This window comes from Symphalangus syndactylus, chromosome X, assembly GCF_028878055.3.
Source record: "Symphalangus syndactylus isolate Jambi chromosome X, NHGRI_mSymSyn1-v2.1_pri, whole genome shotgun sequence".
NCBI lineage: Eukaryota > Metazoa > Chordata > Mammalia > Primates > Hylobatidae > Symphalangus > Symphalangus syndactylus.
This window is the reverse complement of record NC_072447.2, coordinates 55234610-55261995: the sequence shown is the minus strand read 5'-3', so window position 1 is coordinate 55261995 and position 27386 is coordinate 55234610. Positions and strand designations below refer to the sequence as shown.

General features: G+C 48.0%; 1 protein-coding gene and 1 pseudogene across 2 annotated transcripts; one reads left to right on the top strand and one right to left on the bottom strand.

Moving 5' to 3' along the window:
* Positions 1-1292: 1292 nt before the first annotated feature.
* NYX (nyctalopin) lies at positions 1293-26359 on the bottom strand. 2 transcript variants are annotated; one of them, XM_055267492.1, is made up of 3 exons: positions 26186-26359; positions 25776-25853; positions 1293-3437 (listed from the first exon to the last, which is right to left on the bottom strand). In XM_055267492.1, exons 2-3 carry the CDS (start codon positions 25810-25812, stop codon positions 2029-2031), a joined length of 1446 nt encoding a protein of 481 aa, XP_055123467.1. In that variant the 5' UTR covers positions 25813-25853; positions 26186-26359; the 3' UTR covers positions 1293-2028. The 2 variants fall into 2 exon arrangements, with proteins under 2 accessions (XP_055123467.1, XP_055123468.1); XM_055267493.1 differs by having other exon boundaries at positions 25776-26359.
* On the top strand, positions 4281-4968 carry LOC129475449 (gem-associated protein 7-like; annotated as a pseudogene).
* Positions 26360-27386: the final 1027 nt, after the last annotated feature.

Sequence of the window (27386 nt, the reverse complement as noted above, 5' to 3'; positions counted from 1 at the left end):
ATCTCTACTAAAAATACAAAATTAGCCGGGTGTGGTGGCGCGTGCCTGTAATCCCAGCTACTCGGGAGGCTGAGGCAGGAGAATCGCTTGAACCCAGGAGGCGGAGGTTGTGGTGAGCCAAGATCGCGCCACTGCACTCCAACCTGGGCAACAAGAATGAAACTCTGTCTCAAAAAAAAAAAGAAGTGACAGCTTGGTGCACCCTGAATTCATTTGGGTTTTTTTTTTTTTTTTTTTTTTGAGACGGAGTCTTGCTTTGTTGCCCAGGCTGGAGTGCAGTGGTGCAATCTCGGCTCACCACAACCTCCGCCTCCCAGGCTCAAGCGATTCTCCTGCCTCAGGCTCCCAAGTAGCTGGGACTACAGGTACGTGCCACCATGCCTGGCTAATTTTTGTATTTTTAGTAGAGATGGGGTTTCACTTTGTTGGCCAGGCTGGTCTCGAGCTCCTGACCTCGTGATCCACCTGCCTCAGCCTCCCAAAGTGCTGGGATTACAGGTGCGAGCCACTGAGACTGGCCTTCATGTGGGTTTTCAAAACCCACCTCTTCAAATACAGAGAGGACATTAAAAAGATGACAATTTCCAGAATGTTGACAAATGCAGTCATAGCATGCAGTGCAGAGAACGGCTTGGGTTCTTGTGTAAGTGGTGAGCAGCATATGCACTTTTCTTGACTTGACTGCCTTATAGTCTGTCAGGAATCCCTGCCTGTTGTGACCAGCTTAGGACGGTTCTGCTGCAAACCACAGAGATGGCTACCGCAGGCCACCAGAGCCAGCATTTGCAACTCAGCCTGCAAAGCCTTATTCTTGCAGCATATGCTAAACAAGCTGCTGATCCTGAGGCAGACAGAACAAACACTGTTTGTTCCCACTGCAACCCTGAGAAAAGCTGGGTTTGGTAGGGCCCCTAGATGGGATTTGGTAGCCCCGCCCTCAGGCACAGCACACCCAGAGCCATGCATGCTTGCTGCAGGCCTGGCTGGCCTTTGCCCTTGCAGTCAAGCCTGGGGGAATATAGTTGGCCAACTCCCAACCTGAGAAATCTCTAAATCCCCTTTCCCAGCTACTGGCTGCCTCCTTCCCTCTTGGCCGTTAGTCAGCCCCAAAGTGTGCAGCCCATAATAATTTCCACACCTAATGGAATCATCCAAGCTGGAGCCTCCCTGCCCCGCTCTGTGTGTCTTCCGGACATTCATCCCACAAAACTCAAAGAAAAAAGGATTGTGTGGCCTCTTGGGAGATTCACAATGAATGTTAGCATATGAAAGACTCTGAAAAGTCCAGCAGTAGAGAAACCGGTTTAACCCTTTTTTTTTTTAATCCTCGGACTTTACAAATTTATTTGTCCACAAACACACCCCCTGCTGCCCCTTTTTTCCCTACCCTGCCCTAAAGTTCCTTTGTGGCTAGGGCCAGCCCTGGGAATAATTGTGGAGTAAATGAACTGGATCTTTGTTTTAAACGCCTCCTAACACACCTCAGACCCCAGGAACCACCGCCACCCTTTGTCTTAAGTCTCTCTCCCATCTCCCTTCTCTCACGTCCTGCCTACCTTCCTGAATCCCAGTGTTTCCAGGCCACTGGAGAGGAGGAGGAGGATTGTGGTAGAAAACAAAGGACTTCGGTATAATGGGTTACCCCGCCAGGAGAATTGGGACGGCTCTTAACTACTTAGCCAATGGAAGTCTCTCTAATTCAGGCCTTGCAGGCACTGTTGCCTGGAAGATGAGGGGAAGGGATGTGAAGCCCTAGGAGCTTCCGATTCCTAGTCTTCCCACCCGAGGGCCCACGTTCATTCTTGCTTCTCTTTTCCAATGGATGCCCCTGTGACAAAAGCAGAAATCCATACCATCCTCCCCCTCGAGTGGCACGTCCCTGTGTTCTCCCTGGGGCCATCTCTGGAGGCAAACGGTTCCTTCCACCCTCCACTGGGATTTTCACCTCTGCCCCCCATCCCGGCTCCTCTCCCCTTACCACAAACACACTCAAGCCCAGTTAAGCAAACTTTCCCCCGTCTGGCCAGGTCAGTCCATCTGCAGGCCAAACACCACGTGCTGGGCCACGCTGGGCAGGAGACAAGAGGCGAGGAGAAACCAGGGCTGCTGGCCCGCGCCTCCCACCCCACGGGAGGAGAGGCTGTCGGACAGGGAGGCGTTGGCCAGCCCCCCAGTGGTGTTGGCCGCCTCCTCCACCGGAGCCCTCGGGGCCAGCAGCTTGGAGAGGAGGCTGCTGAACCTGCTCACGGTGGTGGCCGCTGGTTCTGGGGACGGGCCTGGACTGGACGTGGTGAGGTTCAGCTCTTCGGGGTCCACACAGACGCCATCGGAGGATCGCCCGAAGGTCACCTGGCTGAGGTCCAGGCCGGCCACGGAGCCCGGGGAGGCGCACGGCACGTCGGTGACACGTCCGGAGCCCGCCATCCAGTCCCTCAGCCACTCCAGGCGGCAGTCGCAGCACCACGGGTTGCGGAAGAGGAAGAGGCGGCCCAGGAAGAAGCCGGGCTGGAAGGCGGCCCAGGCGAGCACGGTGAGGCGGTTGCCGTTGAGGTGCAGCGCCAGGAGGCCCGAGAGGTTCTGGAAGGCGCCCTCCTCCACGAAGGTGATGCTGTTGCGGTCCAGGTAGAGCAGCTCGAGCTCGGCCAGGTCAGCGAACCAGGCGCGCGCCACGCGGTCCAGCGCGTTGCCACCCAGGTTGAGCGTGCGCAGGCGCCGCAGGCCGCGGAAGGCGTCGGCCGGGAGCTCGGCCAGCAGGTTGTCGTTGAGCAGCAGATGCTCCAGGACGCCACAGTCCCCGAAGGCGCCAGCGTGCACAGCACGGACGCGGTTGGCCTGCAGGCTGAGCGAGCGCAGGCGGCGCAGGCCCTGCAGCGAGCTGGAGGCCACCGCCTCGATGCGGCCGCGCTCCAGGTGCGCGTGCGTCAAGTTGGCCAGGCCGCGCAGCGCGCCCGGCACGCGGCGGAACAGGTTGTCGAAGGCGGCGAGCTCGCGCAGGGCCGGCAGTTCGGCCAGGAGGCGCTCGGGCACGCTGAAGAGGCGGCAGGCGGCTAGGTCCAGGCGGCGCAGGCGGCCGAGCGCCGCGAAGGTGCGCGCGTGCAGGTAGCGCAGGTCGCCGTTGTACGCCAGGCGCAGCTCAGCCAGGCGCGGCAGGCCCTTGAAGGCGCCGGGCGTGATGAAGGACAGGTTGTTGTGGCGCAGCGACAGGCGGCGCAGGGACGGCAGAGTGCCGAAGGCCCGCTCGCCCAGGAAGCGCAGGCCGTTCCGGTCCAGGTCGATGGAGACCGCCTCGCACGGGAGCTCGGCCGGCACCCGCAGGAGGCCCGCGCGGTCGCAGCGCACCCAGCAGCCGCGCTCCACGGTGCTGCAGGAGCAGGCAGCGGGACAAGCGCGGGCGCAGGCCCCCACGGCCCGGGCGCTGGGCAGGCCGAGGACCACCGCTGCGGGGACAGGGTGGTGGGGAGTCAGGAAGGAGAAGAGAGAAAAAAGGAGCAACAGTCAGCCAAAGGTCACCCCAGGAAAAATCCTGCCTGCCCGGGCAGCAGGATGCAGGCCCTCCACCGAGTTATCTTGTGTCAGGCCCATGGCCTCTTCCCACCTCTGCGGCCTCACACGGGTTTATCCACCTAAGACACCCGCTTCTTTGCTTTCCAGTTACCTTAATCAGCAAAACCCAGCTGCAATCCCTGCAGCTGACCCCGTTCTAAACTCCCTCCTGCCTGTACCACCACTTGTGTGCTCCTAGTGTGGCAGGCCAGGACTCACTAACGCAGGCCTCCATAACTACTGTTTCGGCACCGACTGAATGGTTAAGTTAAATATTAAAAGCTGGCCGGTGGCAGTGGCTCACACCTGTAATCCCAGCACTTTGGGAGGCCGAGGCGGGTTGATCACCTGAACTCAGGAGTTCACACCAGCCTGAGCAACATGGTGAAACTCCGGGTCTACTAAAAATACAAAAATTAGCCGGGCGTGGTGACGGGCTCCTATAATCCCACCTACTCGGGAGGCTGAAGCACGAGAATCCCTTGAACCCGGGAGGCGGAGGTTCCAGTGAGCTGAGATCACGCCACAGCATTCTAGCCTGGGCGACAGAGTGAGACTCCGTATCAAAAATACATAAATAAATAAATGAATAAATAAAATTGCCCGTGACCACGTGGGTTGGTGGCGGTGGCGCAGGCGGAACCCAGGCTCCGCGGCTCGGGGCCTGCCCGGGCCTCTACTGCGGGGAGCCGGCGGAAGTGGGGGCGCCCACAGTAGCCACGGACCTCGCCAAGACAATGCAGGCTCCAGTGACCTTTCGCGTGCCTGTGCTCCGGCTGCCCCAAGGCCCTGATGGTCTCAGCCGTGGCTTTGCCCCTGATGGACGCAGAGCCCCCCTATAGCCAGAGGTTCTTGAAATCCAGGAGTGTCCCATAGCTCAAGAATCCCTGGAATCCCAGGAGCAGCGGGCCCGAGCCGCCCTTCGGGAGCGTTACCTCCGCAGCCTGCTGGCCATGGTGAGTCATCAGGTGAGCTTCACATTGCACGAGGGTGTGCGTGTGGCCACCCACTTTGGAGCCACCGACATGGATGTGGCCAACTTCTACGTGTCACATCTACAGACTCCCATAGGTGTGCAAGCAGAGGCGCTGCTCCGATGTAGTGACATTATTTCGTATACCTTCAAGCCATAAAGATATTGTTCACCTTTTTGCTTGAGGCTAAGCCACTGTATCCCAGGCCTCCCAATGTTCCCGAGCCAGGAATTCTGGGCCCCATGGAGTTATGAGCTCCCTGGGAATTTTGAGCCAAGCGTTAAGGAAGTCTGGACTCCTGAGACCTCCTGAGTCTAGTCAGTAAAATTCTGCAACTCTAAGAATTCTAAGATCCCATTGGAAGGAATGCTCTACCTCACAGAACTCTGAACTCTACGGAAATATGGGCCTGATGCCATTTCCTGAATACCGGAGCATCGGGGTGTGGTGATAAAGGAGGACAAACTGCACAGGGGGAAGTTGTTTATTAAAGAGGTTGCAAAGTTCAGCCACCCTGAAGATACTCCCCACTGCTCCCCTCCTGTTAAAGAACGAGTTACCCCAGGAAAAAAAAAAAAAAAAAAAAATATATATATATATATATATATATATGCCAGTGCCCTTATACAAAGGCTGGAAGGTAACAAAAGCCCACCAAGAGTTTTGCCCAAGCCTTTCCTGGGCCTTAAAGCATGACAAGATTATGAAATAATTCTTAACAGGACCCATTTAGGATTAAACAAGTTTTACTGGGGGTCTAAACTCCCCAGACCTCCACAAACAAGTTTATTGGGGGTCTGGAGGAACTCCCCAAACCTCCATGATTTAGCAGGAGATAAAATAAGGGTAATCACCCCAGCACCTGGACCCATCTAGATTAAGTAAATTTACTGAGGCTCCAGAGGAAGGTCTTCAAAACTCAGATTTTGGTTATAGATTGAAAGAAGTTAATCACATGTATTTAGATGAATGCACACTTACACGTAGACATATAGCTTAGAAGGTATATAAACTCTGGGCCAGGTGCGGTGGCTCACGCCTGTAATCCCAGCACTTCAAGAGGCCGAGGCGGGCAGATCCCCTGAGGTCAGGAGTTCGAGACTAGCCTGGCCAACATGGTGAAACCCCGTCTCTACTAAAAATACAAAAATTAGCCGGGCATGGTGGTGGGCACCTGTAATCCCAACTGCTCAGAAGGCTGAGGCAGGAGAATTGCTTGAACCCGGGAAGCGGAGGTTGCAGTGAGCTGAGATAGTGCCATCGCACTCCAGCCTGGGTGGAAAGAGTGAAACTCCATCTCAAAAAAAAAAGAAGGTATATAAGCTCTGGAAAACTTCGTAATTTTGAGTTGGTCTAGAGATATTTTCCAGGCCTTTTCCCTGTAACCAGTTACAGAAATAAAAACTCCCTCCTTTCCCAGTTCATCTGCATCTCATTATTGGGCCGTGAGAAATAGCAGCCCCACCCTCAGTTTGGTCGGGGAACACTAGAATGTGGCTTTGAGGGTTTGTTGTCTGCAGGCCCTGGGGGATCTCCGAGGGCATCACTGTAGCCTACACCCTAGATCTGCGCTGCCCAATACAGTAGCCACTAGCCCCATGGGCTACTGAGCATTTGAAATGTGGCCAACCCAAATTGAGATGTGCTATGCATATAGAAGACACACCAGATTTCAAAGACTTAAAAAGAGTAAAATATTGTATCAATGATTTTTTTTTTTTTTTTTTTTTTTTGAGACACAGTCCTCACTCTGTCTCCAGGCTGGAGTGCAATGGCGCTATCTCGGCTCACTGCAACCTCCGCCTCCCAGGTTCAAGTGATTCTTCCGCCTCAGCCACCCGAGTAGCTGGGATTACAGGCATGTGCCACCACACCCAGCTAATTTTTGTATTTTCAGTAGAGACAGGGTTTTGCCATATTGGCCAGGTTGGTCTCAAACTCCTGACCTCAGTTGACACGCCCGCCTCGGTCTCCCAAAGTGCTGGGATTACAGGGTGAGCCACCACACCCAGCTGCATCAATGATTTTTATACTGATTACATGTTACAATGGTATTTTAGATATATTGGGTTAAATAAAATATTAAAATTAATGTTAACTGTTTCTTTTTACGTTTTTTAATGTGACTACTCAGAATTTTTAAACATGTGGCTTGTGTTATATTTCTGTTGGTGCTACTATAGTTCCTCTCACCAGAAGAATTCAATTCCTGAACAACCCCATTGAGTAAATTATGCCTTAAGGAGGAGGGAGAATTAGGGAGCAGGAGATTGGGAATGAAAGAGAAGCCAATCAATCAATTTTTTTTTCTTTAACAGTCACTAAAATTAAGCCAAAAGGACAGCATACTAAATAAAATCAATGACCTTGCACATCTCAAAAGAATTAATTATAGACACTCTGCAGTTAAGTTCCATTCACCAGTCCTTGCCTGCTAGAAACTTTTTTACATCATCATGGGAGAGTAAGTTGCTTATAAATTACTTTCTTTCTGAGCATTTGAATGGAGGATCAGATAAAGACTTCAAAAGCCGACAAGTAGGCTTGCCACTTGCAGCAAAGTAGAATGTCATGAGGCTGGGCACAGTAGCTCATGCCTGTAATCCCAGCACTTTGGGAGGCAGAGGCAGGTGGATCACCTAAGGTCAGGTGTTCGAGACTAGCCTGGCCAACATGGTGAAACCCTGTCTCTACTAAAAGTACAAAAATTAGCCGGGTGTGGTGGCATGCACCTGTAATCCCAGCTACTCAGGAGGCTGAGGCAGGAGAATTGCTTGAACCTGGGAAGTGAAGGTTGCAGTGAGCACTGTGGCCTGCTACCCTGTGGAAGCCAGAGGCCCCAAGCCCAATCTTGAGGACCAATGGAAAAGGCAGCATGGTAGATGCACAATGTTTATTCCATGGTCAGGAGCAGCTCTATCTGAAATTCCTGCAGGAGAGCAAACGGTACCCAGATGTAAATATGCCCACCGATTCATAATTTCTACCCCTCCTCATCAGTACTCCCGAATTCCTAGCAAATACCCCTGGCCTGCCACTCACATCCTCCCATTCTGTACACATTACCCGGCCTTGCCTACCCAAGTCCCTGCAGGAACCTGAAAATGTGGCCCCAAAAGGGATGTGTAGAATACACTCGCTGCCAGCTCTGTAGCTCTGCTTGGTTTCCAGTGTCTTTTCAGGTCATCTGTTATGGACACTTCATGTTTTCTAAGCAGCTGAGAAGTGGATCCAGCCCTCTCAGACATAGCTGAAGAGCACTCAGACCTTTGAACAGCCCTTCGGTTGTAAACTGGAGCCACTTCAACATTCTGATGTTGAGGATGCCTGACTTAGCTTTTCCATCTCCCTAAAAACTGAGATAGACACCAAGCTTCCAGCAAGGTTCTTGGGCTCTGTGCTGAGCCTGGCTGTAAACAGGGCTGCTGCTGGGCTGGGGAGACACCTTGCTAGGGAGACAGGGCCAAGAATACAACCTTAACTGCAGGCCTCAGCTGGAAAGAGGCAGAACCTTTTTCTATCAACCCTTCCAACTAGGTCAAGTAGCAGGCATCAGGTTTCTTTACAAATAGTCCTTCATTCTACTCTCTTCTCCTTTCTAATTAAGAAAAGTACAATCAATCATATGACTCATGTTTATACCCCACAATAGCTAACACTGTTCCAGGCGCACTGTATGGCTCAATAAATGTTTGTAGAATTAAATGATGCCTTCCTATGCAAGGATTCCTCCATTTATTTTAAAAATTGTTTGCTGGCCAGGCATGGTGCCTCATGCTTGTAATCCCAGCACTTTGGGAGACCAAGGCGTGCAGATCACTGGAGTCAGAAGTTCAAGACCAGCCTGGCCAACATGGTGAAACCCCATCTCTACTAAAAATACAAAAATTAGCCAGGTGTGGTGGTGCATGCCTATAGTCCCAGCTACTCCAGAGGCTGAGGCATGAGAATCGCTTGAACCAGGGAGGCAGAGGTTGCAGTGAGCTGAGATCGCACTACTGCACTCCAGCCTGGGCAACAGAGCGAGACTCTGTCTCAAAAAAAAAAAAAATTATTTGTCAAGGAACTCCTGGGATTACAACAGTCAGGATACAACCAATTTGTATAATGCAAGAGATCAGAAAGGTAGCTGCCTATGTTTTAAAAACATATACGAGAAGAGTGAGACTGAAGCTTCTCAATGTACACCCTTTTAGCCTTTAACATTTTGAACCATGTGGATATGTTACCTATTTCAAAAAATAGAGTTTAACCTTTAATTAAACACTCAAGAAATTGTCACTATTAGAGACCTGTTTTTAGCCTCTGAAACTTTTATAGCCATTAGGAGCAATAACTAATTTACTGTATTATTTAGTAAAATTTAAATTAAATCAAGGCCGGGTACAGTGGCTCACACCTGTAATCCCAGCACTTTGTGAGGCTATGGCAGGAGGATCGCTTGAGCCCAGGAGTTTCAGACCAGCCTGGGCAATATAGTGAGACCCCTATCTCTACAAAAAATAAAAAAATTAGCCATGCACAATGGTGTGCACCTGTAGTCCCAGCTACTCAGGAGGCTGAGGCAGGAAGATTACTTGAGCCCAGGAGTTCAAGGTTACAGTGAGCTATGATTGGACCACTGAACTCCAGGCTAGACAACAGAACAAGACCTTGTCCTCCCAAAAAATAATAAATTAAGTCTCCAGGCGCAGTGGCTCATGCCTGTAATCCCAGCACTTTGGGAGGCAGAGGCAGACAGATCACCTGAGGTCAGGAGTTCGAGACCGGCCTGGCCAACATGGTGAAACCCTGTCTCTACTAAAAATACAAAAATTAGCCAGACGCAGTGGCAAATGCCTGTAATCTCAGCTACTCGGGAGGCTGACGCACAAGAATCGCTTGAACCCAGGAGGCAGAGGTTGCAGTGAGCCAAGATTGCACCACTGCACTCCAGCCTGGGTGACAGAGTGAGACTCTGTCTAAAATAAATAATAATAATAATAATAATAATAATAATAAATTAAGTCAAATAAATTCTCAGAACTGACAGCAAAACTGTATTGGTTTGTTCAGTATGAAGACTAAGTATATGTTTAGTAAGCCAGAAAAGCAAGGCACCAAAAAAAAAAATTCTTTTAATAATAATATATGTGGATGAGTTCTACTGCGATCGTGGCAGAGTAGCTTCTATCAGACTAACATTCCCACTGCTATCTATGGTAGACTCTGGACAAAATATTTTTTTAAAAAATTGTTTTAGCTGGGTGTGGTGGCTCACACCTGTAATCCCAGCAGTTTGGGAGGCCGAGGCAGGCTGATCACTTGAGGTCAGGAGTTCAAGATTAGTCTGGCCGGCCGGGTGTGGTGGCTCACATCTGTAATCCCAGCACTTTGGGAGGCCGAGGTGGGCGGATCACCCGAGGTCAGGAGTTCGAGACCAGTCTGGCCAACATGGCGAAACCCTGTCTCTACTAAAACTACAAAAAAAAAAAAAAAAAAATTAGCTAGGCATGGTGGGGGGCCTGTAATCCCAGCTACTCGGGAGGCTGAGGCAGGAAAATTGCTTGAACCTGGGAGGCAGAGGTTGCAGTGAGCCAGGATCACGCCATTACACTCCAGCCTGGGCTACAAGAGCGAAACTCTGTCTCAAAAAAAAAAAAAAAAATTGTTTTAAAGCACCAGAGAACAACAAAAACAGGCAATCAGAGTCGATGCAACCCTTCAAAGAAGAGACACAAACTAGGTGAGATGTGCATCTAACTGATTTTTCCTCCAGGACATTTTCTTTGTTTTTGAGACAGGGTCTCTTCTGTGTGTTTCCCACAGACTGGAGTGCAGTGGTGCAATCTCGGTTCACCACAGCCTTGACCTCCCTGGGCTCGGGTAATCCTCCCACCTCAGCCTCCCAAGTAGCTGGGACTACAAGTACACCCGGCTAATTTTTTGTAGAGACAAGGTATCACTATGTTGCCGAGGCTGGTCTCGAACTCCTGACCTCAAGAGATCCTCCTGCCTCGGCCTCCCAAAGTGCTGGGATCACAGGCGTGAGCCTCTGGACCTGACTCTCTCAGGGCATTTTCAAGTCCACACAGCACATGGGGAGTGAAACTAAAGCAGAAAGCAAGCTGACAGCTTAGAGGTCAGTATTTATAGCTGCCACAGTGGCTGGAAATTGAGGAGGGAAAACATGGAAAATAGGGATCCTCAAAAGAGGAGCCACAAAGTTAGTATACAGGTTCCCCTTATGTCCTTGGCTGAGTTCTGAAGGGCATATGTGTGGGATGACTCCAGGGAGCCCAAGGGGAAAGCAAGAACTAAACACCAAAAGATCTAAACAGAGATTTTAGCAATTGCCCAGTGACAGGAGGCAGTTTAAGAGTTCAAGGTCCTGGCTGGGCGTGGTGGTTCACGCTTGTAATCCCAGCACTTTGGGAAGGCGAGGCAGGCAGATCACTTGAGGTCAGGAGTTCGAGACCAGCCAACATGGTAAAACCTCATCTTTACTAAAAATACAAAAAAAAAATTAGCTGGGTGTGGTGACGGGCACCTGTAGTCCCAGTACTCGGGGCGCAGGTAGCTGGGACTACAGGTAGAGGTTGCAGTGAGCTGAGATCATGCCACTGCACTCCAGCCTGGGCAACAGAGCAAGGCTCTATCTTAAAAAAAAAAAAAAAAAAAAAGAGTTCAAGGTCTGCCAAGTTAGAGGAGCTTGTCAAATACCTTCAGCTTTCCACTGAAACCCCAAAGGACCATGCCTCAGGAGTGAAGAACACTTCCCAGGACTAAAGGCAAAACTCAAGTAGCCTTACCCTTAAAAAGCCTAAAACCAAGGCTTTCAGGGAACAAGGCGATCTGCCAGTAATTTAACTGAATGCCAGAACAAAATTCTACACTCTTCAACAGAAGACAAGAGAATCCAGAGTTTCTACCACTGCCATCCACAGTGTACAACCAAATACTAGTAGACATGTGAAGAAGCAGCAAACATGACACTTGTCAAGAAGGAAAAAAAACAGCAGAAGTAGATTCACAGACACCCCACATGTTGGAATTACCAAGCAAAGATTTGCTATAAATATGTTCAGGAATTTACACGAAAAGATGGGTATCATGGGCAAAGACATGGGGAATCTGAATTTTAGAAGAGGTATGGAAACTCTAAAAAGGAACCCAGTAGAAATCTTAGTACTGAAATAATAGCTGAAATTTTAAAAATTATTGAATAAGATAAATAGCAGATTAGACACTGCGGAAGAAAATCTTCACAAACTTGAAGAGAGGCCAATAGTTATTAACCAAAGTGAAGCACGGAGAGAAAATAAAAAGAAGACTGGGGGGAAAATTATCAGAGCCTCAATGACCTGTGGAACAATATCAAGCAATTAGACTAATATACATGTATGTGGAGTCTCAGAGGAGAGAAGATACAGAATATGGCTAAAAGATAATTGATGACAGTTTCCAAATTTGATTAAAACAAGAAACTTAGCAAGCCCCAAGTAACATAAAACACATACACACACACACACACACACACACACACACACACACACACGGCCCATCATAGCCAAAGATAGAAAATTCTTAAAAGTATCCAAAACAAAAAGACATATTACTTAGAGTAAAAAACAGTAAAAGATAATCACAGTTATGGTCTGAATGTTTATGTCCACCTTCCAAATTTATGTGTTGAAATCCTAACCCCCAAAGTGATGGTATTAGGAGATGGAGACTTTGAGAGGTGCTTAGGTCATGAGAGTGGATGAGCAAGAATGGGATTAGTGGCTGGGCACAGTGGCCCATGCCTGTAATCCTAGCACTTTCGGAGGCCGAGGTGGGTGGATCGCTTGAGCCCAGGAGTTGGAGACCAGCCTGGGCAACATGGTGAAACCCTGTCTCTATACAAAAATTAGCTATGTGTGGTGGCATGTGCCTGTAGTCCCAGCTACTTGGGAGGCTGAGGTGGGAGGATCACTTAAGCCCAGGAGACAGAGGTTGCAGTAAGTGGAGATCATGCCACTGAATTCCTGCCTGGGCCACAGAGCCAGACCTTGTCTTAAAAAAAAAAAAAAAAAAAAAAAGAATGGGATTAGTGCTCTTGAAGCGCTGAATGAAAAGCAAAATCTGGCAACCTAGAATGCTCTCTCTCTCCAGTAAAAATATCTTCAGAAATGAAGGGCAATAGAGATACTTTCAGGTAAACAAAATCTGAGAAAATTCTTCTCCAGCAGATCTTCTGCACAAGAAATGAAGACATTCTTCAGTCTGAAATGCTGGTAGATGAAAATTAGTTCTACAAGAAGGAATAAAGAGCGATGGAAATGGTAAGTATGTTACTAAATTTTTATAAAAAGACTACTGGCCGGCGCAGTGGCTCACCCCTGTAATCCCAGCACTTTGGGAGGCCAAGGGCGGTGGATCACCTGAGGTCAGGAGTTTGAGACCAGCCTGGCCAACATGATGAAACCCCGTCTCCACTAAAAATACAAAAATTTAGCCAAAAAATTAGCCAGGCATTGGGCTGGACGTGGTGGCTCATGCCTGTAATCCCAGCACTTTGGGAGGCCGAGGCGGGCAGATCACTAGGTCAAGAGATCGAGACTATCCTGGCCAACATGGTGAAACCCCGTCTCTACTAAAAATACAAAAATTAGCTGGGTGTGGTGGCACATGCCTGTAGTCCCAGCCACTCGGGAGGCTGAGGCAGGAGAATCGCTTGAACCCAGGAGGCAGAGGTTGCAGTGAGCCGAGATCTCACCACTGCACTCCAGCCTGGGCAACAAGAGCAAAACTCCGTCTCAAAAAAAAAAAAAAAAGACTACTATTTCTCACCTTAATTGCTTAAAAGACAAGTGACTATTTAAAGCAAAAATAACAATGTATTGTGGAGTTTAAAACATATAAATGAAAACTATGACAACAATTACATGAAGAATGAGAAGGGAGGTGAATTGAATTGTACTCTCATAAAGATCTTACATTATACTTGAAGCAGTACAAGATTAATTCAAGGTAGACCACGACAAGGATGCATAGTGTAGTCCCTAGAAAGTAAAAAGTCACAGAGTGAGACTGTGTCTCAGGAAAAAAAGAAAAAAGAAAAAATCCTCAACATCACTAATGATCAGAGAAATGCAAATCAAAACCACAATGCAAAACCACCTCACTCCCGCAAGAATGGCCGTAATCAAAAAATCAAAAAATAATAGATGTTGGTGTGGATGTGGTGAACAGAGAACACTTCTACACTGCTAGTGGGAATGTAAACTAGTACCACCACCATGGAAAACAGTGTGGAGATTCCTTAAAGAACTAAAAGTAGAACTACCATTTGATCCAGCAAACCCACTACTGGGTATCTACCCAGAGGAAAAGAAGTCATTATATGAAAAAGATACTTGCACACACGTTTATAGCAAATTAATTAAATTGTATGGGTTTCTTTTGCTCTTAAAACAATGAGCTTTGTTGTTGTTGTTGTTGTTGTTGTTTGAGACAGAGTCTCTCTCTGTTGCCCAGGCTGGAGTGCAGTGGTGCCATCTCGGCTCACTGCAACCTCCACCTCCTGGGTTCAAGTGATTCTCCTGCCTCAGCCTCCCAAGTAGCTGGGGCTACAGGCGCCTGCCACCACACCCGGCTAATTTTTTGTGTATTTTTGGTAGAGGCGGGGGTTTCACCATGTTGGCCAGGCTGGTCTCGAACTCCTGACCTCAAGTGATCCACCCACTTTGGTCTCCCAAAGTGCTGGGATTACAGGCGTGAGCCACTATGCCTGGCCAACAACCAGCTTTTCATAAGAATTTGCTCAGGGCCAGGTGTGGTGGCCCATGCCTGTAATCCCAGCACTTTGGGAGGCCGAGGCGGGTGGATCACTTGAGGTCAGGAGTTCGAGACCAGCCTGGCCAACATGGTGAAACCTCATCTCTACTAAAAATACAAAAATTAGCTGGGCATGGTGGCACGCACGTGTAGTCCCAGCTACTCAGGGGGAGAGGGGCTGAGGTAGGAGAATCACTTGAACCCAGGTGGCAGAGGCTGCAGTGAGCCAAGATCATAAAACTGCACTCCAGCCTGGGCAATAGAGTGAGACTCCGTCTCAAAAAGAATTTGCTCAGGGCTAAGCTTGCTGTAGACATAATTCCATTTAATACGACAGCCATGCAAGATAAGGATTATTCTTCTCTTCTCATGAAAGAGAAAACTGAGGTACAGGACGGTTAAATGATGCCAAGTTTTGTTTGTTTTTCACTATACTGTACTATCTCCCACCCCACACACCTAGCCTTTCTGAGCTTTCATTGCTTTAACTGTAAACTGAAGAAACTGCATACTATGGTTTGAATATGTCCTCCTCAGTTCACGTGTTGGAGACTTAAACCCCACTGCAATAGTGTTGAGAGGTGGGCTCTTTAAGAGGTGGTTAGGTCGTGAGGCCTCTGTTCTCATGAATGGATTAATGTCATTATTGCAAAAGTAGATTTGTTATAAAAGCAGGTTCAGCCCCATCTTGCTCTCTCACACTTCCACCTTCCACCATGGGATGGCGCCGCAGGAAGGCTTTTAGTTGATATGAGCCCCTCAATCCTGGACTTTCCAACCTCCAGAACTGTAAGAAATAAATATCTGTTCTTTATAAATTGCCCAGTCTCTAGTATTGTTACAGCAGCATGAAATAGACTAAGACACTACACATCCTGGTCTTTGAGAGCCCTTGTAGCTTTCATTTTCCACAGTCTGACAGCAGGTGTTGCCAACCACTGCCTCTAAGAAAAAAATACCCTACTCAGAGCTCCATGTGTCTCTGCCATCTCCTCCCAGCCACAGCTGTTTGCACCGCAGATGAACACTTTGACCTAAACAGAGCTAATCAGATTCATTCTTTCTCCGTGAAAATGGAATAGGCACTGAATGACTAGTCAGTAAGGTCATGTGAGCACCAACCTGTCTAGCTTTGGGGCTGGAGTTTGTACCAAAGCCATGTGCAGGTCAAAGTTATGGGGGAGCAAGAGCCAAGGGCAAGGCGAAGAAGCTGGTGTATTGTCTTAATCAGTTCAGGCTGCCATAACACACTACCGTAGACTCAGTGGCTTACAAACAACAGAAATTGATTTCTCACAGTTCTGGAGGCTGGAAAATCCAAGAACAAGGCAGATTCTGTGTTTGCCAAGGGCGTACTTCTCGCTTCATAGACAGTTGTCTTCTCACTGTGTTCTCACATGGTGGAAGGGGCAAGGGAGCTCTCTGAGGCCTTTTTTGTTTTTTTTTTTTTGTTTTTGAGACGGAGTTTCGTTCTTGTTGCCCAAGCTGGATTGCAATGGCATGATCTCAGCTCACTGCAACCTCCGCCTCCTGGGTTCAAGCGATTCTCCTGCCTCAGCCTCCCAAGTAGCTAGGATTACAGGTATGCGCTACCATGCCCAGGTAATTTTGTATTTTTAATAGAGATGGGGTTTCATCATGTTGCCCATGCGGGTGTGAACTCCTGAGCTCAGGTGATCCGCCTGCCTCAGCCTCCCAAAGTGCTGGGATTACAGGCATGAGCCACTGTGCCTGGCCTCTGAGGCCTCTTTTATGAGGGCACTAATTCCATTCATGAGGGCTCCACTCTCAGGACCTAATCCCCTCCTAAAGGCGCCACCTCCTAATACCATCATCTTGGGGAGTTGGGTTCAATATATGAATTGGGTGGGGAATGGGGGTCAGAAACATTCAGACCATAGCATATGTTCTGGCTCCCGAGCACCTTTTAAGCACTATTTCTACATTTAGGGAATTTCCAACATCATAAGTTCTGCCTCCTCAAGATGGAAGCCAGAAACGCTCTTTCTCAACTCCCTTTACAGTTAGGGCTCAGGCACGTGACATAGCTTTATCAATCAGACACCCAGTGAGACTTGGATTCAGAAGTAGGCACCAGGCAGAAACCAATGTCTGGCCAGAATGATGGCAGAGGCTTTTAGGCTTGCATTTCTGGCACCCAGTACCCAACATGATGGGTATGGCCAGGTATGGCCACTAATGGCAGTGGCCACAGGACTTTTGCTGGAGCTGTGCACTTCCTGGTTTAGGCATTGCTCTGGGCAGTGTGGCCTCTAGTAGGAAGCCTGAGAATACCTAATGTCCCTAAGTAAACTCCTTCTTGGCTTCAATGACCTAGAATAGATGCTTTGCAACAAGAGTCCTGAGCAATATCCTGAATCAGACAGGCTCCCTTAATCTCTCTAGAACTATCTCCCTCTTCCTGGCCTCTCCTCCTTTTCCTGAAGAACCACGTGATGCAATAGCAGGATCTCAGCTCACTGCAACCTCTGCCTCCCAGGTTCAAGCGATTCTCCTGCCTAGTCTCCCAAGTAGCTGGGACTACTGGCACGTACCATCACGCCCAAATAATTTTTGTATTTTTAGTAGAGACAGGGTTCCACCATGTTGACCAGGCTGGTCTTGAACCGCCTGGTCAAGTGATCCGCTTTCCTCAGCCTCCCAAAGTGCTGGGATTACAGGCATGAGCCATCGCACCCAGCCAGTGACCTCTTCACCTTGGCAGAGAAAACAACTCAAATTCAGGACCATGCAGCACCCCTCAACCAAAAGGAAACTGCTCCCCATTCACTGACAGGAAATATATAACATCAAATCAAACACTGTTTAGGACATCCCTGGTTTTGCTGAATCCAAATGAAAAAATAGCCTCTCCCGAAATCAGCAGTGATCATTCCAAAAACAAATCTCCTTGGCTATTCAGAGCTGGGTTCCATGGGAATACCTTGGCCAGAAAAACATTTACCAAATTAAAAATAAAGATTACAGTTTGTGAAAAGAGAAGGTGAAACTCATTTGGCAGTTGCTTAGCAATTTCTTTTCTTGCACCGGTATTTTGGGGAAGGATCCATCTGGAAATCGGAAAAAGGCTTCAGTGCTTTTTTTTCCCAGTCTGAGGTAGGGAGGGGAAGATGAGAAATAAATGTAGCAGGACTGCCCTGGGCTCATGACAGGTCCCTACTCAGCCAGCCTCTGTCATCACCCCGGGATTCACATGTAAGGCTTTCCAGAACATTCGGTCTTAAAATACTTACCCCGAGGGCACAGCCTCTTGACCTAGTTCTCTCATAAACTCTGAGGACACTCTCATCCCTGTTCTGTTATACTGCTTTAAAAAAAAAAAAATCCTCAGGCTGGGTGCAGTGACTCATGCCTGTAATCCCAGCACTTTGGGAGGCCGAGGCAGGCGGATCACCTGAGGTCAGGAGTTCGAGACCAGCCCGACCAACGTGGTGAAACCCTGTCTCCAATAAAAATACAAAAAATTAGCCGGGCATGGTGGTAGGCACCTGTAATCCCAGCTACTCAGGAGGCTGAGGCAGGAGAATCACTTGAATCCAGGAGGCGGAGGTTGTGGTGAGCCGAGATTGCAACACTTTATTCCAGCCTGGGCAACAGAGCGAGACTCTGTCTCAAAAGAAAAAAAAAAAAAAAAAAAAACCTCAGACAACCTCTGTCTCTCAGTTTCCTCATCTGTAATTTGTAGACAGTTATGGGGGACAGCTGTGTCTCGTTGCTTGACATAGCTGTGAAAACACTGGCCCAAGCTAGGTGTAGGCTCTTATGAACCATTCTTGTCACAGGATTAAACCTCACTAAGGCACAAATCCTTCAAAGACCATGATGAGGCCAGGTGCAGTGGCTCATGCCTGTGATTCCAGCACTTTGGGAAGCCAAGGTGGGAGGATCACTTGAGCCCAGAAGTTCAGGATGAGCCTGGGCAACATGGCAAGACCTCATCTCTATAAAAAATACAAAAATTAGCCAGGCGTGGTGATGCACACCTGTACTCCTAGCTACTTGGGAGGCTGAGGTGGGAGGATTGCTTGAGCCGAGGAGGTCGAGGCTACAGTGAGCTGTGCCTGTGCCACTGCGCTCCAGCATAGGTGACAGAGTGAGACCCCATCTTAAAAAAAAAGGATCGGCTGGGCGCAGTGGCTCACACCTGTAATCCCAGCACTTTGGGAGGCTGAGGCGGGCGGATCACAAGGTAAGGAGTTCAAGACCAGCCTGGCCAATATGGTGAACCCCGTCTCTACTGAAAATACAAAAAATTATTCAGGCATGGTGGCATACACCTGTAGTCCCAACTAGTCTGGAGGCTGAGGCAGAAGAATTGCTTGAACCCGGGAGGCAGAGGTTGCAGTGAGCTGAGATGACACCACTGCACTCCAGCCTGGGCAAGAGTGAGACTCCATCTCAAAAAAAAAAAAAAAAAAAGGACCATGTGAAATCTGCCCTAGAATGGAAAGCAAGACACCAGTTGTCAGAATACTGAAGTTATTACTAGGGGTAGGCTGTAAAGAGGAATCTGGAGTCTAGGATGGTTCATTTCCAGGGCTGAACATTAGAATCACCTCGTGGAGCTTTGAAAACTCACAGTGCCCAGGCCATATATCAGATCAATTACATCAGAATCTTCAGGGGTGGGATCAGGCATTGGTATGTTTAAAGCTCCACAGGTGATTACAATGTGCAGCCAAAGTCAAAAATCAAGGGTCTAGATGCACCAATTTTATAAAAATGGGATTCATCTGTGTGACATAAAGAGTTACAAAGTGTAATGTAGAGTTACTATATGACCTAGCAATTCCATGCCTAGGCATATGCCTAAAGGAATTGACAGCAAGGTCTCAAAGAGAGAGTTGCACATGCATGTTCACAGCAGCATTATTCACAACAGCCCAAGGTAGAAACAACAAATGTCCATCAGCCAATGGATAGATAAGCGAATGTGGCACAACTATACAACAGAATATTATTTGGCCTTAAAAAGGAATGAAGGCCTGGCATGGTGGCTCACGCATATAATCCCAACACTTTGAGAGGCCAAGGCAGGCAGATTGCTTGAGTCCAGGAGTTCAAGACCAGCCTTGGCAACATGGTGAAACCCCATCTCTACTAAAAATATAAAAATTAGCTGGGCTTGGTGGAGTGTGCCTGTAATCCCAGCTACTTGGGGGGTTGAGACAGGAGAATCTCTTGAGCCTGGGAGGTCCAGGCTGCAGTGAGCTGTGATCATGCCACCGCACTCCAGCTTGGGTGACAAAGCGAGACCCTGTCTCAAAAACAAACAAAAAAAGGAATGAAGGACTGACACATGCTACAACATGGATGCACCTCCGAAACATGCTGAGTGACAGAAGCCAGTCATACAATGCCACATACTTTATGATTCCCTTTATAGGAAATGTCCAGAATATGCCAATCTATAAAGACACAAAGTAGATTAATGGTTGTCAGGGGCTGAGGAGAGGGAAGAATGGGGTGTGACTGCTTAATAGACATGGGGTTTCCTTTTGGGGAGACCAAAATGTCTTGGAACTAAGTAGAGGCGATGGTTGCACAACATTGACAATGTGCTAGATGCCACCAAATTGTACACTTTGAGATGGTTAATGGGCTGGGTGCAGTGGCCCATGCCTGTAATCCCAGCACTTTGGGAGGCCAAGGCGGGTGGATCACCTGAGGTCAGGAGTTTGAGACCAGCCTGGCCAACATGGCAAAACCCTGTCTCTACTAAAAATATAAAAATTAGCTGGGCGTGGTGGTACATGCCTGTAGTCCCAGCTACTCGGGAGGCTGAGGCATGAGAATAGCTTGAACCTGGGAGGCGGAGGTTGCAGTGAGCAGAGATCACACCACTGCACTCCAGCCTGGGCGATAGAGCAAGACTCTATCTCAAAAAAAAAAAAAAAAGAAGAAGAAAATAAGATAGTTAATGGTTAATTTTATCTTGTGTGAATTTTCCTTCAGTTTTTAAAAAATATTACAAGGTGTCCCTGAATCTGGGAAAATAAACACCAGAAATGGCTCCCTGCTTGTGTGTCCCTATCGGGTGTCTTGGCCAGCCCCCGAGCTGCAAGGAGGCAGGGATGGCCAGCCTCAGGCACCCGCATAATGAAGTCTAATGCAGACCATCTGAGCAGTTTCTCTTTCCTAAGCCCTCGGCTTTTCAAATATGTGCTTTCCCACCTTGAGGTTTGCTAGGAGAACAGCTACTTGGTGTTTCCAACCACAGACTGAGATTGGAATGTTTCTTTATTCTCATTGTTTTAAAAGAACTTGAGCCTTATGAAACCAAAAATAGCAAGGGAAAATATGGTCAAATTTCTGGTTTCAGCAAAATCTATTTAGCTACCTTGGCTCTAGAAATCATTCTCCTTCCATTCTTGGCAAATGCTACCAAGTGGCTCCTCAGACCAAAACCCAGTGCTGGATCTTCAAAACAAGACTGGCGAGAGGAAACAGAAGTGCGGTGGCGGAGACCATGCCGTAGCCTCTGGCCTCCTGTGACCCCAGAACTTGGTTTTCACCCCATGCAGGTACCTTTTGTGACAGGAAAGAAAGGATTAGAGCTGCAGTTTTGCTGGCTAATGTGAGTCATAAGGGATGGAGAAATCAATGTTTCCAGAGTGGTGGTCTGCTGGTAGCCTCGCAGGCCTGGTGAAATGTGAAGATAAACATCTGTCCCATCTAAGGAGAAGAACGCAAGGCCCCAGAAAGGCCTCCAGGCCTAAATATTAACAATCACCTCAAACTGGAAACAAATGCCCGACAATAGGGGAATGGATAAACTAACCAGTCAATCTCTACAAATGAATATTACTGGGCATTCAAAAGGAAAAAACTACTCTAATCCACGTAATAACGTTGATGAATCTCACATACATATTGCCTGATATACCACAGTGCTTGACTGTGGACAGTGAAGGATTTTTTCTGCTTCTGGTACAGCCACTCTCTCCCTCCAGCCTTCTTTTTTTCTTTTAAATCAAGTTGATTAAGGTATACTTTACTTAAAATAAAACGTACCCATTTTAAGCGTGCAGTTCAGTAAGTATAATAAATGTACACATGCCTGTGTAACCACCCCAATCAAGACTTAGAACATTTCTGGCCGGGCACCCAGCACTTTGGGAGGCCGAGGCAGGAGAATTGCTTGAGGTCACGAGTTCAAGACCAGCCAGGGCCACATGGCGAAACCCCATCTCTACAACAAAAAACAAAAATTAGCCAGGCATGGTGGTGCACATTTAGTCCCAGCTACTCAGGAAGCTGAGGTGGGAGGATCCTTTGAGCCCAGGAGGTTGAGGCTGCAGTGAGCCATAATCGCACCACTACACTCCAGCCTAGGCAACAGAGCAAGACCCTGTCTCAGAACAACAACAACAACAACAGCAACAGCAAAAAGACTTAAAACATTTCTACCACCCAGAAAGTTTCCTCAGGCTCCTTTGACTTCAGTCCTTTTCCCACCCCTGGCTCCAGGCAACCATTGACCTGCTTTCTGAACTATAGATTAGTTTTGCCTGTTTTAGAACTTTACAGAAATGAAATCAAGGCTGGGTGCAGTGGCTCACACCTGCAATCCCAGCACTTTGGGAGGCCGAGACAGGTGGATCACCTGAGGTCAGGAGTTCGAAAACAGCTTGGCCAACATGACAAAACCCCATGCCTATTAAAAATACAAAAATTAGCAGAGCATGGTGGGGAGCACCTGTAATCCCAGCTACTGAGGAGGCTGAGGCACGAGAATTGTGTGAACCCGGGAGGCGGAGGTTGCAGTGAGCCAAGATCATGCCACTGCACTCCAGCCTGGGCAACAGAGCAAGACTCTGTCTCAAAAGGAAATGAAATCAAATGCTTATTTTGCACAACCTTCTGTAAAGTTCATCCATGTGGTCATGAATATCAGTTGATCATTCCTTTCTATTGCTGAGCAGTATTTCCTTGGATACAGGTGCCTCAATTTGTTCATTCACTCACCTGTTGATGGGCATTTGCATTGCTTCTAGTTTCAGCCTATTGTGACTAAAGCTGTGACATGTGTTTTTGTTTATCATTTATCTAGGAGTGGGATGGCTGAGTTATATGATAAGTATGTATTTCACTTTCTAAGAAACTACCAAACAGTTCTTCAAAATGGTTGCACCATTATACATTCCCAGCAGCAATGTATGAGAGTTCCAGTTACTCCACATCCTCACCAACATTTGGTGTTGTCAGTGTTTTAAATTGTAGCCATTCTTGGCTGGGCATCGTGGCTCACACCTCTAATCCCAGCACTTTGGGAGGCCGAGGCAGCCTCACTTGAGCCTGTCACTTGAGGCCAGGAGTTTGAGACCAGCCTGGCCAACATGGCAAAACCCCATCTCTACTAAAAATGCAAAAATTATGGCTGGGTGCGGTGGCTCACACCTGTAATCCCAGCACTTTGGGAGGCCGAGGTGGGCAGATCACTTGAGGTCAGGAGTTCAAGACCAGCCTGGCCAACATGGCGAAACCCCCTCTCTACTAAAAATACCAAAAAAAAAAAAAAATATATATATATATATATATATGCCAGGTGTGGTGGCTCACGCCAGCAATCCCAGCTACTCAAGAGGCTGAGGCACGAGAATCACTTGAACCCAGGAGGCAGAGGTTGCAGTGAGTTGAGATAGTACCACTGCACTTCAGCCTGGTCGACAGAGTGAGACCCTGTCTCAAAAAAAAAAAAAAAATGTAGCCATTCTAGTTGTGTGAGTGGCATCTCATTGTGATTTTACTTTCCTGTAGACTTCCTTTAAAATGCAAATCTTGGTGGGGCACGGTGGCTCACACCTGTAATCCCGGCACTTTGGAAGGCCAAGGCAGGCAGATCACTTGAGGCCATGAGTTCAAGACCAGCCTGGCCAACGTGGTGAAACCCCATCTCTACTAAACATACAAAAATTAGCCAGGTGTGGTGGTGGTGCATCCCAGCTACTCTGGAGACTGAGGCACGAGCATCACTTGAACCCGGGAGGCAGAGGCTGCAGTGAGCCGAGATCATGCCACTGCACTCCAGCCTGGGCAACAGAGCGAGACCCTGTCTCAAAAGAAACACACAAAAAAACACAAACACACAACCCCTGACTCTCTTTGAAGACTCAGTATAGAGGAAGTCACATGTGAAAGACCCTGTAAAGCAAGTTAAGGGGTTCAGATATTATGCTGTGAACAGCAGGAAGACCCCAGGGGTTAACATGGGGGGAGGACGTTGGAGGTATTTGCACTTATGCATCTGAGAAGTGGGGCACTTCCAGGAGCCCTGTGTGTCCAGAGGAGAATTTCTCTTGCCCCAAATTTCCCTGCTGCGAGCCACTTCTGATTTCTCCAAGGTCTTGTTTTGTGAGGCTCACTTAGTCATTTTTTTTCTGGCCAAGGAGGTAGAGCACTATCCCTGCCTGCTTCTCGGGAACATATTGTCCGTATTGCTTGTGACTCGCAGTCAGAGAAATATTCTCTGTGCTTGCTAGAGTGTGTTTTAAATTAAAGTGCCAGGGGATGTAGAGATGGTCATTAATTTTAAGTGCATCTATTGTTAGCAAATGATGTCACCGCTGAGCTCTCCAACTTGTCACAAGAAGTCTGGATATATTTCGGGTTTCTGTAGCAGGGACAGTTCCTGTTTTGAAGTGTGCAGGCTATGAATACTGTCTGCTTTCTGTGAGGAACGATAGAGCTTTTGGTGCACGTTTAAAATGATACTGGCTGTTGGAAGCAAACATTGTGCCCCAATGAGTCAATCAAGTTTCATATTTTTTTCAAGGTAGGAGGAATGGCAAGAAGTTGGCTGTTAGTAATTATATAAATATCAACCTCTGTTCTTTAGAACCTCTTCGAGGTAGGAAGTCATGTCCTATTTATCACAGTGTTCCATGTGCCTTACTCCAATTTTTTTATTGCTTATTTATTGAATCTCTTATAAAAGAATTTTCTCAAGGACAAAGAGCATGCTATTATATCCCTCATAAATATCCCTCGAGCGTTTTGAAGGCACACAGTGTATGCCTGTTGGTTGACTGAACAGAGCAAGTTCCGGTTTTTGAAAAGGTGGAATAAAGAGGAAGAAAACTCCATTACTCCCATTTTAGAATGATCTGGTAAAATGTTCTCTACCAGCATCGCATACAGAGGTCTATTACATAGATCATCATATCGCAAATAATTAAATTCACTTGAGGGTCAGAAAAAAACAGATTCTTTGTGTAGAATCATTTACTGAAGAATTTAAAGGATTTTTCCTCGGGCTATCTCAGTCGGATTGGAACAGCTAGAGCTGGGGAAAATATTTCATAATGAGTCTTCTTGGTATATTAAAGTGCACATAACAGAGCAAGAAACTTTGAAAAATAACTTCAATATCCATAATCCTACAATTCCAAGGCATTTTTCATTTTTTCTTTTTCCTTTAGGAAGGTGGTTTGTTAAAGGGACTTTTGTTTTTAACTAAATGAGCTTAAAACAATGTGATTAGAAACCACTGTAGGTCGGGCACGGTGGTTCACGCCTGTAATCTCAGCATTTTGGGAGGCCGAGACAGGCAGATCACCTGAGGTCAGGAGTTCAAGACCAGCCTGGGCAATATGGCGAAACCCCGTCTTTACTAACAATACAAAAAATTAGCTGGGCATGGTGGCAGATTTCTATAGTTCCAGCTACTCAGAAGGCTGAGGCACGAGAATCACTTGAACCTGGGAGGCGGAGGTTGCAGTGAGCCAAGATCCACGCCACTGCACCCCAGCTTAGGCGAGAGTGAGACTCTGTCTCAAAAAAAAAAAAAGAAAGAAAAAAAAAGAAAAGAAAAGAAAAGAAAAAACCACTGTACGGTGGCTCACACCTGTAATCCCAGCACTTTGGGAGGCCGAGGTGGGCAGATCACGAGGTCAGGAGATTGAGACCATCCTGGCTAACGTGGTGAAACCCCGTCTCTACTAAAAATACAAAAAATTAGCCGGGTGTGGTGGTGGGCACCTGTAATCCCAGCTACTTGGGAGGCTGAGGCAGGAGAATGGCGTGAACTTGGGAGGCAGAGCTTGCAGTGAGCCGAGATCACGCCACTGTACTCCAGCCTGGGCGACAGAGCAAGATTCCGTCTCAAAAAAATAAAAAACAAAAACCACTGTAGCACTGTAGCTTTTGGTTATCACACCAATGAATTCATATCTGAAATTAGAATAAGAAAATCACCAAGAGGACTATTTCATATATTCGGCTCAGGAGTTTTGTTTTAAGCAAACAAAAGTCCCCACCACCTGCTGTTTTCTTGCTTTCTCTATCCCCTCACCCACAATCACAGGGTCAGTGAAACCTAATCAGAGGTGTCCAGATACAGCTGTCCCAGAAGCCACTTTAAAGACTCTTTGGGCAGAAGCTCTGTGGCTTCCACTCCTCTTCCCAACCCCTGCACCCACCGGCAGGAGAACTCACCATGCAGAAGCAGGACCAGCATCCCTCGGCCTTTCATCCACCCAGTGGCTTAGGACCACCCAGCCGTGGGATCCCTACCTGAGGGGAGAAAGGACAGGTCACCCAGTGCCCAGGAGGGCCCCATGAGAACCCTCCCATGCCTCCACACTTCCTCTTGAATGCCCTGCCTTTCTTTCTTCCTCACATTCCTTCCTTCTTAATGACCCTGGTGTTGGGCTAAGAGAAACCAGTAACAACAGGCAATCAGAAGCTCTTCGCAAATGGACAGCTTGGATCTATTAGGAAACCCTTCGTTAGGCTACAGCCCTGACAGCAACTCAGATGGCATCACTAACAACCCAGCAAGGAAATGGATGGAGAGGAAACCCCTGCAGAGAAGCGTTAGTGAATGGTCCTCAAATGTTGCTTACCGTCCTGGGAGTCTGCCCGGTCCCGCTCCTCTGAGGTGCCCCTCCACTCCCCCAGCCCATCCATCTCCCAAGTCAGGCAGCCACAGATGCTAAAAATGGTTTGAGAGAGAAGTAAAGGTGGGGGTGGGGGGACGGGAGCAAGGGGTGAAGAGGAATAGTTGCCTGTGCAGGTTTGAGTGCTTATTTTTCTTTCTCCAGATTTAATGGCAGGAAAATCCTCTGTATCAGATGAGGATTAACAGAGATGAAAGAATGTGTCTGCCTTTCGAATCACTAAAGCCAGTGACAGATTTTGCTGACATACCAATCGGCTTTATCCCTGGGCCTTGACCACCCTGGCCCTCCTGTCCTCTCTCCATCTGCCTGGCCCCTTTCTCTCCTTAAACCCTCCCCAGACCCTGCCCCCTTCCCTGACCCCAGCCCCAGCCCCAAGCAATATGTAGCCTGAAATTGGCTTCCTGCCACCGAAATAGCATTATCAGCATTTTCAACAAGGACGCATTATATAACTTGGAGAGCTGGAGAAGGGACAGGACAGCTTAAAATGTTTCCCCAAAATGCAGGCTGCTGATTTCCTTTCTTTGAAGTGGTTGATGGTGAATGATACAAAAACGGACTGGAGAGAGAGTCCTTCCACTACAAGAAGGCTAGAGTTTCCCATTGGGGTTAAGGCTGGTAGTGGTGGCCTAAGGTAGTGGGTCCAGGAATTCGGACCTTCAGAATCTGGCTGAGGTTTCTGAAACCCACTAGAACTCAGTTTAGGCCGTGGCTACTCAGTGTGGCCGGTGGGCCAGCAGCAGTACCTGAGAGCTGGTTAGGAAAACAGAATCTCAGCGCCTTCTGCCCCCGCCCCAGACCTGTCGAATCAGCATCTGCTTTTTTTTTTTTTTTTTTGAGACAGAGTCTCACTCTGTCGCCCAAGCTGGAGTGCAGCTGCACAATCTTGGCTCACTGCGACCTCTACCTTCCGGGTTCAAGCGATTCCCCTGCCTCAGCTTCCTGAGTAGCTGGGACTACACCATGCCCAGCTAATTTTTTGTATTTTTAGTAGAGATGGGGTTTCACCATGTTGGCCAGGATGGTCTTGATCTCTTGACCTTGTGATCCACCCGCCTCGGCCTCCCAAAGTGCTGGGATTACAGGCATGAGCCACCGCGCCTGGCCAGCATCTGCATTTTAACTAGGTCAGCGGAGAGGGGGA